The 10,878-nt window shown below is 43.4% G+C and overlaps 1 protein-coding gene across 3 annotated transcripts in view; it reads right to left on the reverse strand.

Moving 5' to 3' along the window:
• Positions 1 to 8,577, reverse strand: part of EEA1 (early endosome antigen 1) — a 66,495-nt gene extending 57,918 nt beyond the window's left edge. For all 3 annotated transcript variants that reach the window (XR_008482894.1, XR_008482893.1, XM_054272799.1), the window contains exons 1-2: positions 8,456 to 8,577; positions 552 to 644 (exon numbers count right to left, since the gene is read on the reverse strand). Coding sequence is in view for 1 of the 3 variants with exons in the window: in XM_054272799.1 (XP_054128774.1) it covers positions 552 to 644; positions 8,456 to 8,479 (117 nt within the window). In the remaining 2 variants the exon portion in view is untranslated. The remainder of the gene's footprint in view (positions 1 to 551; positions 645 to 8,455) is intronic.
• Positions 8,578 to 10,878: the final 2,301 nt, after the last annotated feature.

Raw genomic sequence — 10,878 nt, forward strand, 5'->3', positions numbered from 1 at the left:
TACAAAGACATTAAAATGTGGGATTGCAGCAAGAATAACAACTTATTCTGCTGATTAAGTATGGCATGCAGCACATGAAACACATGAAACACTGATAGGATTTATACTCCAAATACATTTACCTACCAAATAAAATTCAATATATTTGATACTTCACATGAAGGAAGAGGTTTCCAGTATACATTATAGCTTAGCAGAAGCAAGGTGAAACTGAAGTACAAGCATGATAAAATGTCAATCCTTGTTTTTTGCAGCTCTCATTAAAGATTTATTAACAAGGAGTCTTAAGCTTACATCTCATTGCTTTAATTTTAATAATTCATCTCTAGAATTACAGGAAGAATTGCTTGTGATTACTTGGATAGATAAGCCTAATTAATAGTTACATATAAACATGGCCCGGTCTTCTTTTTTTATTTAAATAACAAACAATTTTTAGAATATGACATTTGCAACCTGATATTTAAGAAGGGCATCAAAAGTTACTCCAACAGCTCCATGGAAGCAGCATCCAAGATTTAAGACACCAGCCCCGTGAATGTGCACAGTACCTCTGAGGAGCCGTCGTTGTTCACGTCCACGGCATTTCCAGGCGTGGCAGATGAATCCGAATCCGAGCTCTGAGACCCACCTCTACCTGGAGTCTGAAACAGATGGGCAAGACAAAAGTGAGAGTCTACATTTTAATACTTAATAAATATTTAATAAAGCACACTACATATCCTGTGCAAAGGCCTCTCTTATACTTGCTGGAATCCAGAGGTATTTTCCCTCCACAAGAAGTGAACAGGTTGACAAGTAATTATATAACTTTCAGCATAACACTTCAAAAAAAGCTTCTATCCAATACTCTCCATTCATAAAAATCCAAGCAGATACCAGAAGCAAAGGCCAGGATTTTAAACCACTTCCTCTCATGAATGCTCACAACAAAACAAAAAATTTGGCTAAATTCTGCCGTTGTATTACTCTCGGTGATGTTAAATTAGGTCACTGTATCCTACAGGAAAACAGTAGAAATTACCATCTAAAAACTTTCATTAGTAGTAAATTAGTATTATCCTACTTTCTTGACAACTTGTCTACATTATGGACAAGCCCTTAAATATATGAAAGACAGAAAACTGAAGTTTGAGAACCCTGTTGATCCAACAAGCACCCAAGCAGGTACACTGTCTTGATTGGAAAAAATAAAAGTAATAATCAAGCCTGTGGTAAAGTTAAAACATGCTAATCAGTAAGACAACCTATAAAGACATATTCTATGAATAGGCTGAAAATCAAAACTACAGCATTGATTTGAAATTAGAGACTTAGATAAAATAAGCGAATAAAATTTAAATACTACATGATTCAAAATCTGAGTAGATGGATTGTATCTTATAATCCTTATTTAAGTATAGCTTTGATTTAAATTTGTTTTAATTTCTCTTACTCATCTCCAGAATGTCACTGCTTAACTGATGCAGAAGAGTAAGCATTCTCAAAGGAAACATCATTAAAAAATTATCTCAATATGTATATGCAATCCTAGTTTCAACAAAGGACAAAAAGTTCATTATCTAGCTCCAGTATGACAATCTCAAATGGAATAAAGTAATGCTATGGCTGTATTTTGGCCCATCTGGAAATACTTGTAATGCTATAAAGGATTTTATATTTTAATATAAGAGGATAAAGAATTTAAATATATGGATTGAAATCTACAGAGAGAGGGACAGAATTTTAGTTTCTTGATCTTGGTGCCTCCAAAATCTTATCTGGAAAAGAATTCTCTTGCTCAAATAGTTCCTTTTTTTGAAGACAAATCAGTTATATAACCTATTATAAGAAATCTGAACACATTATTCACATTCTTTGAATATTAAGTATATTTTCCTGCTTTGTTTTAAAAAGATGTTTTATTTTCAACTTTCACAGATAACAAAGATAACAAAGATAACAAAGCCTTTTACTTTTAATCAAATCTAAAAAATATGTCATAAACAGGTCAAGTTTACTGATTAAGGACTTAATTCCCAGTGATATACACTTTAGTTTAGGAAAGGCTCTGAAGACTGGCCAAAGGGAAGTGAGGAGTGAAGCACTAAGCTATGGGGCCTGGTGACAGTAAGAGAAGACAACCATCTCTCCTTATTCCAGCCTTCTCTGAAGTTATCAGTTATGTGATCAACATACTCTGGTTTTCCTACTCCATGGCTTTTTCACTCTAGCTGTATTGTATTTCTAAAGAAAGTATGAACACCACTTCCTTCTAGCACAGCATACAAAAGGAATAGGCAAGGCAATGCAAGCTCTGCAAGGTAATAATAGGAGAGGCAAAAAAGGGGGTAAGCAGACATACCATACACATACAAAATATGTCAAAGTGAAGGCATTGGTACTTCCTCCCAGGGTTACTGGTACAGACACTAAACAAGGTGCATCCCAGCATGGACCACAGGTGCACACTCCTCAGGCTTCCACGTGACATCAAACTGAGAGGACCAGCTGATACACTCAAGGGCAAGGCTGCCACTCAGAGGGACCTAGAAATGCCAGAAGAAACAGCCCAAGGGGAACCCTATGCAATTCAACAGGGACAAATGCAGAATCCTGTGCCAGGGAAGGAGAACTCCTGGCAGTAACAGAGGTCTCTCTGCTGAAAAGGACTGAGGCCTTGTGTCAGCCAGCACGCCAAACAGGAGCCTGCAGCGTGCCCTGTCTGCAGAGACGGCTGCCAGGAGCCTGGACTGTGCTAACAAGGAGCGCAGCCAGCTGATCAAAGGAAGTGATCACTCCCCACTGGCCAGCAGCCAGTGGAGCACATCAGATACTGCTCTCCCAGTCCAGGGAGAACACTGATAAACATGAGTTTAGCAAAAGGCCACCAACACATCTGGGGATGAAGCATCTGACCCATGTGAGAAGCTGAGGCAACAGAGCCAGCTCAGCCTGGAAGTAGAGACAGCTTTGGGAGTGCCAAACAGCAGTCACATCACCACTCATGAAGAGGCCATCAAACAGAGGAAGCCAAGCTGGTCTAAGCTTGGGAAGACCACAGTGGGAAGTCCAGACACAAAAACTGTAATGAGAGATTCCTACTGGATGTAAAGAACAGCTTTTCCAGTATGAGATAGGCCTGAGCAACTTGCTCTTGACCTCCAAGCTGATCCTGCTAACTGCTCAGACCAGGGAGCTCCTGAGCTCCCTTCCTGTCCCAACTGTTCAGTAGCGTTAAGAAGTGCTGCCCACAGAAACACACATCCTGCAGGAAAGCTTTGAAATGCAAGGTAAGGAACTCCATGAATGACACATGTGGGTTGTGTTCCATTGACAGTCAGAAGAATAGTATCTAAAACAAATGGTAAGTTGAAGCCAGGTCTCCCAGGAAGACAGGTAAGTTACAATACTGCACCTAATGTTTCAGTGGCACTAAGAGATGGTCCAACTGTGTCTTTAGACAGGCAGCATCTACCTCCACTTTTGCAATATCTGAACATACACTTTCAGCATACCTAATGAATGAATTTGTCCCAAAACCAAGAATCTTCTGTAACAATTAACATAAAATTTTCTTCACCTCATATCGTAACTCCTTATCCAACACTACTGCACATTTTTAATTGCCCATCCCATTTCACCCCAGAGTTGACTCCATTTTGCAATGAGATTTGCACATTAAGTTTTGCTAGTTCTAGCACTACAAATTTGAGATTATTACATCCTCCAGGTTGCAAGCTCTTCTGTTATTACTCCACTGTACACTGTTATTACTCCATGGTTGCTTAAAGTACTTGCTTTATGAAACACTTCAGACATGCTATAATCACACTAATAAGCACTGGATGGCATGTCTTATTGCATACATTGTATGACAGAAGTTATTACAAAGTACCTGGTAAAATCCTTTAAGCTTTCAAAAATCAATGTGTGCTCTTGAAAAGAGAAAGCATAATTCCAAGCTAGATTTAGAAAGCTTAGTACAAACGGTGACATTTACTGGTGAGTGCCATGCATGGGAAAGAAGAGTGAGAAGGAAAGAGGTCATTAAGTAACTTTCAAATTATAGTTCATAGTATCCATTTGCAAAATGGATACAAAAAATTAAATAAAAAATTAAAAGAATGTTAAGGAAGCCAAGATCAAAAACAAAATTAATTTATCTTCCAAGGTTGTAATGTAATTTAAATATCCTTCACCTACCAAATAAAGAATGGGACATTGCAAAGGTGTTTTTTTTATTGATCACTGCATCATCAAATGGGTTCACACACACAGTCATGCTATGCTCACATACTACTGTGGTATCACATTCCATTAAACAAAAAAGAATCACACACATTGAACAGTTTGGACTTTGTGATCTATGAAAAGACTCAGAATGATGTTCTTTGTTTTCAGATGGCCTATACAGGGGAGCAAATAAATTACTTACTAATCCCAGAGAAAAAGAAAATTTCCACACAGGCTTCTGTGTATCTATAGTTATAAAAGCAGCATTTGACATCTGAAGGCATACCCAGAGTTGAAAGACTAATGCAAAGTTAGTCTTTGATCCAGCATAGTTCTCTCCTAGCTCAATTATATCTGTTTACTCTGCAGAGAAGCCTGTGTTTCTACTGCTAGCCCTAGAGTTGTAGAAGTAATATGCTAAACTTCATCATGCTGTTCTCTATGTTTTCTCAAAACTGCAAGCTAATATAAAGAAACATCATTAACAACAAAAATTATGACAATGATTACAGCTTGTTTTCTGAAAAGGGATAGAAAATTATATAATGAGTGAGTTAATGCTTTAATATGAGGGAGTATAAATATGGACCACTACTGTGTCATTTTTGCATAGTCTTTTATCCGTCTATAGCTACATTCCTTTCAGTCAGAAGACTCTTTTCAGCAATTTTAAATTCAGAATAAATTAAAACCTTTGAAAAAATACGTAAAGCCTTGAGAAAATGTGAAAAAAATACAGATTTAACAGTTTTTCCAGCACAGATTTAAATATGACTATAAGGGTACTACTACAACCATAAAAAGGTCCTGAAGCAACAAACAAGGCACAAAAATGAGAAGGTAAGAGGGCCAAAGCCCTTGTTGCCAAAGAACTCTCGGTGCTCAGAACAGTGTATCTTGCCATACAGAACAGTATCACCATTTACTTCTAAAGCAGTGTGACGCTACTTTATGACTCTGAAAAATGAAATTACTCCTGACTTCAGAGGGCATAAAACTTTTCTTTCTCATCATGCCATCAGTTTTACACAAGCACACTTTGTGCCCAGGAAGAGGCACACGCTCCCTTTGAGGAGAGAGCAGAGGCACAGCTGCAGTTCAGCATCTATCCAAGTAAATACGCTATCTAGTGAGCCCTGCACTTATAAATGTGAAAAGAAAACTATAAGTCAAGCATGAGATGCAATGATTTCAGACAAGTAAATACCTCTGTGCCTGAGCCTGGAGTAAGAGAAAAGGTGACTCTACTACCTGAGCTACAGAAATGCCTGCAAAGCCCTGCTCTCCCCCAGACAGCAAGATCTCAAGACCAAGAACTCGAGCATTAGCTAGAAACAGAAAGCAATAGAAGAGCAGAGAGCACCCAACAGAGCAGAGTAGCCAACAGTTGTAGACTGTTAAAGACAAATAATGGAGACAAAAACTAATGCAAAAGTCACACTGCTCCAATGGATGAGTTGCCCACTAAAAAATTATGAGCAATGGGAAGAAGGCTCAGAAGGAGGTCAAAGTAATCAGTTTTCTACCAGCTGAAAATAAATGCCTCCTCCTTGCCAATACAAGCAATGAGCTCTGCTTTAACAGGCCAGAGGCAACTGCCACTGTCCCATAGCAGATTAACAACAGAGAGATGACACAATGCCCACAGAGGGCATCAAAGTTGAACACAATAAAGAAAAGGCTACCACTCAAATTATTTGAGCAGGAAAGGTGCATCTCAGACATTCCATGCAGATGCCTTTGGGAAAAACTACCTTTTTCTAGATCAGTATGATGAACAATGCATGAAACCAGGAAGTGACAACAACATACCAAAGGGGGTGTTATGGTGCAAACATGCAACACAGGTGGATCTCTGAGATGTCATGTTGAAAACATACATAAAATTTAGAAACTTGTAAAAAAATTTAGAAGCTTGTAGGGAAAAGATGTAAAATGAGAAGCTAGTTGAAGACAGCATGGAGATACTAACCTCAAAAGCCAAATAAGTAATGTTTAGTATATAATACTTTCTATTTTGACAATATGTCATTCAAAGTCACAGTGAAGATGCTTTTAAAAACAGAAATTACAACTGGGGATGAAACAGAAAGGTGATCAAGGTAGAGAAGTAGTATAAAAAATAAACATTTGATGTTTAGAAACTTCAGGAATCAGAAACTATAAACTATATCTTTGTTGTCTTCCTCCTTTGCAGCTTGTCAGCCAGCTGAGTTACAACAAAAAGGAATGTAATAAAGAATTCCTTTTTCAAAAAACATGCTTTTATAACTCAAGATGACCAGCTCTCTGGCTAGAGTGACATCACCTATAAGCATATAACAAACCAAATAGATACACAAGAAACTATGTTTCAGTGACAGAAAGGCAGGAGTTTTTTGCCAGCTATACAAATGATGGACAATCAAATGGTCAAGTGGAGGTTCCTTGTCCTTCAAATTACTGCACAAGACACATGAAAGATATTAATAATTATGTTCTTTATTAAAATATCTGACATATACCCAAAGTTCATTTTTAATATCAAAGTACAGCAGAAGTATTTTTCACAGTTTGCCAACCAGAGTGCAAGTCAAAATGGTACGTATGTACAAGGTTGTGCATGCAATCACAATTTTTACAAAGTGCCTAAAGCCCTTTTTAGTATGAGGTGAATTTTTAAAAATCTAGTTATTTTCGGCAATTAAAGGTTAACACCTTCAAAAAAATCTTGGCATTTCTCTATTTAAATTTGAGGCAGAAAGAAGTCTGTTTCACCTTTCTTGACAATAATCTTGTAATTTTCAGGAGCAACTGCAGAACTATTTGTTCAATCTTTTAGGAAAAGATGTCGGTTTCTCACACAGAAACTTTTGCATTGACTTTAGATGTTAATAAGATGTGTTTAGCAGAATTCCTACTTAGGGGCAAATATCCTTTGGCACTGTATGAAGCTTTTTCCTCTTTTACAGAAGCCTTCCTTGATGGCCCGGTGTTTCTCAGAATCAATAAACACCCAGTTAACTGCTGCCAATACTTAATTAGGTCCGTACTAAGTTTCCCTGCTTGTTAGCAGGGCTTCCCATTAAGCTTCAGGAAGGAAGTTCTCCCTTGTAAACACGAAGCTCCAAATAGACCAAGATCTTCACAAGATCTTCACCTGCTCAGGGTCTACGACTGAAAAATAACCTGAGAAATGTTTTACACTGAAAAAGTTGGTGGTATGCTTACTTTATTTCCCCTAACTCTCATTCTTGTAACAAGGCTTCTTTGTAAGGCAGATAAGGAGAGCAAGCCAGCGTTTCCAACGAAACACTTTCGCAGACGTGTTACACAGACAGCACGCTTTGGAAGCAACAGCGGATAAAACGGGGAGAGCAGCTGGTTTTCGCTCTATCCGTGAGCGCCTCCTGCGTGTCACGGACCCGGTTCCCTGCCGGTGCGGGATGTGGAGCGCTGCCTGCCCCCCGCCGCCGTGACTCACCCCTTTTGGGCTCATTCCCCGCCGAGCCCGCGGCCGCATGGAGCCGGCACCGCGCCGGCACCTGCCCCGCAACAGCGCCTCCCGGAGCGCCCCCCGAGCCGCAGGCCAACTGCAAGGGGACCAGCACCGGTGCGGGGATCTGGGCAAGCCAGAAGGGTTTCATGAACGAGTGGCACAACTTGGCTTCGCAAGCCCGGCAGAGCTGCCGGAAAAGCCGGCTCCTAAAACACGGGAGGCGGCCGGACGGCGTTAAGAGCCTGCTGCCTGCCAGCCCCCGAGGAAATCACCGCAGGTCCCGACGGCGGCTCTCCCCAGGCCGGGCTTCCCTTTATCCTGCCCTATGAGCGGGCGGCCGCGGCGACGGGCGCAGGCGGCGGGCGGAGACGCCGCCGCGCTACGGAAAGGAGCCACGCCGGCCAGGGCCGCCCCTCGCCCCTCCGACAGGCCGGGCCGCGGGAACCGCCCGCCGCCAGCACCTCCGCCCAGCCCGGGGCGCGACGCCGCCCCCAGCCGCGACGGCGGGCCCGGCCCGTCCTGTCCCGTCGGGGCTCGGGCCGTCCCCCAGCGAGAGGACGGGGGCGGACAAACTCACGGCCTCCGGGGCCGCGACGGCCCTAACCCGCACCCTGCGCCGCAGGACGGGCCGGACAGGGCCCGTGGCTCCGGCTCTGCCGCAGGGAGCGCAGCTCCGAGCCCGGCCGGCACCAGGAAGCGACACCGGCGCGGCACCGGCATGGCACACCGCCCTCGCCGCTGGGGCGGGCCTCGCTGCCTTACCCGCTGCAGAATCCGCCTGAGCATGGTGGTAGAGCGCGGATGCCGCCGGGCAGCCGCGGCCAGGCCGAAGGGAAGCCGCGGGGCCCCGCAGGAGCCCGGTGCGGCCCGCTCGCCCCGTGACAGCCGCCGCGGCCGGGGAGGCGGGGCAGCCGCCGCGCTCCGCCCCGGGGAGGGGCGGGTCCCGCCGGGAAGGGGCAGCCGCCGCCCCGCGAGGAGCGGGGGAGGCAAAGCGGGATAGGAGTGCGCGATGTGCCGGGGGCTGCTCCCGGGACGGGACGGGACGGGACCGGGTCTGCGCCCTGATCGCTCCGCGGGGCCCGGGCCCCGCTCCTTCCCGCCGCACCGGGCCCAGCGCCGCAGCTCTCGGTCTGTCCCTGCGCAGTGCCCGGGGTCTCCGCTGCCCTGTCCTGGCTGCCGAGGGCAGGGCGGGCGCGGCGGGGTCTCTGCCCCCGGCCCTCGCCCGTTCTCCCCTCGGGGGCCGCCCCAGGCTCCCGACAGCTGCGGGCCCCTTGCTACTGGCATCAATCTGGCATCGGCCGAGAGAAGGACAAGGGCTGTAGTTTGAGCTTGCGGCTGAGGGCTCACTGGAGGAAGCAGAGCGCAAATGCAGCCCTGTGTTACTTTATCACTCGTGCGGCACGGAAAGTACTGACAAATGAGCGTTCAAGGAGGATTGTTGAAGTGAACTTGTTTGGATAATTAACCTCAAATTTAATTCTGATGAAGCAGCTCCTTGCTTCAAGCCCTCAGCTGAAAAGACGACCTTGTGGTATGACCCATTAGGTGTTTTTTAAATATTAGAAAAGAACATTTTACTCACACAAACACACACCTATTAAAAAAAAAAAAAAAAGAAAAAGAAAAGGGTGCAAAAAAGCATCAGGTTGAAAGGAGGTAGAAAGAAGTATCTTTACAAACAAACTGTGAGCCTGATGGTAGGGAGACCATAAATTCCGTACACATTCCATTAATTGACACAGACTGTTACTCACTTAAGACTGCTAAATCTCTAGATTTGAAGAAAAAAAAAGACACAAGGAAAAAGAAAAACAGGAGGGTGGTATACACTTAGGTAGTCAGCATCTTAGCTATTCAGTGTCTTAGGGAGTGTGTACCTCTCAAGTACCTCAGCCAATGGAGAAAGACAGAGAGAAAATGCAGCCAGGAAATTAGGATAAAAAGGAGGAGCTGTGTCCCCAAAAATTTTGAGAGGCACCGTGAGTAATGCTCCATGATCTCTCCCTTTATTTGAATAAAGTTACAGGACTCCTCGGTCTCCTTTTTGCACATAAACCTCTGGTGTTTATGGATTAATTTTCCTGACAAGTTTAACTGAGAAAGAATCAGTATCCGTAGGTGCTGAGACAAAACCCTACATCAGCCATGACAGGAGAGTTACTGGAATACCTGTACCCTCTAGAATATGTAATTCAACAAGTTACAATTCCCCTTTCTGTCAAAAAGCTGCAATTTTCACATGTTGGATGCCAGGCAAAGGGTCATGAGTAAATAATAAACTTGGTCGATGGCTAATTGTGCCGGCTAGAACAAATATCGCAGCAGAGCACCAGTTGTGCTGTAAAGATCAAAAACATTTTTCCACCCAGAGGCTGACATTTCTAAGTACTCTAAAATCCTCACACATGGCGTGAGTTGTGAGCACATGACCAGAAGAATTTGGCTGCCACAGCTGGAGGCTTCACGCATGGCAGTGTTATGTGACTGCACTCAGTTTGCTCCAGCTACAGGTTCCAGTATGTTTCATGTTCATGTCATTGGATCCACAACTGAGGCGCATTAAGAGAACACACACACTTGGTAATGGCTTCAGCTGAGTGGTGAGTTTGGTCACACCCATGACATCATTTTTATGTGTCCATAGTACAAAATGGCTTTGAAATTTGGCAGGTAGGGTCTTTGGAGTTTTGTACTTGGGATTAATAATGGGAATAAGATTGGTTTTGTACAGCTGTACAGATCTTTAAATATTTAGGCAGACCATAGATACTTACTCTGAATCTAAACAGAAATGACTGCAAGTTTTATAGAAATTTCAACAAGAGTGACAGCCTACACAAAAAACCGCCAGACTGCTTGATTTGCCAGGCCTGAGTAACTTGACCAACCCATCTTTGTAGAATGTATTTTACTCTTCTAGGTTAGCAATTCCTGAGTGCTCAGAGGAAGATGATAGTGATTTGAGGACACTAGTCAACAGTCTTATATCAGAGGAGGCTTTTCTCAGCAAGACTTGAAAGGAAATACATGATCCTTTCCTTGTCTGGATGCTAGAACACATGCACATGTCTCCCTGTCGAAATATCACTCCCTCAGTAACTTGTTAATCTGTGGGCCAATTTCAAATACAACAGAGTCAGATAAGGCTCAAAGATACAAAGTTCCTACAAATTTAAATAGTTAGC

Source organism: Melozone crissalis, unplaced genomic scaffold (assembly GCF_028551555.1).
Source record: "Melozone crissalis strain CALT ecotype California unplaced genomic scaffold, PUWL_Pcris_2 ptg000004l_1, whole genome shotgun sequence".
NCBI lineage: Eukaryota > Metazoa > Chordata > Aves > Passeriformes > Passerellidae > Melozone > Melozone crissalis.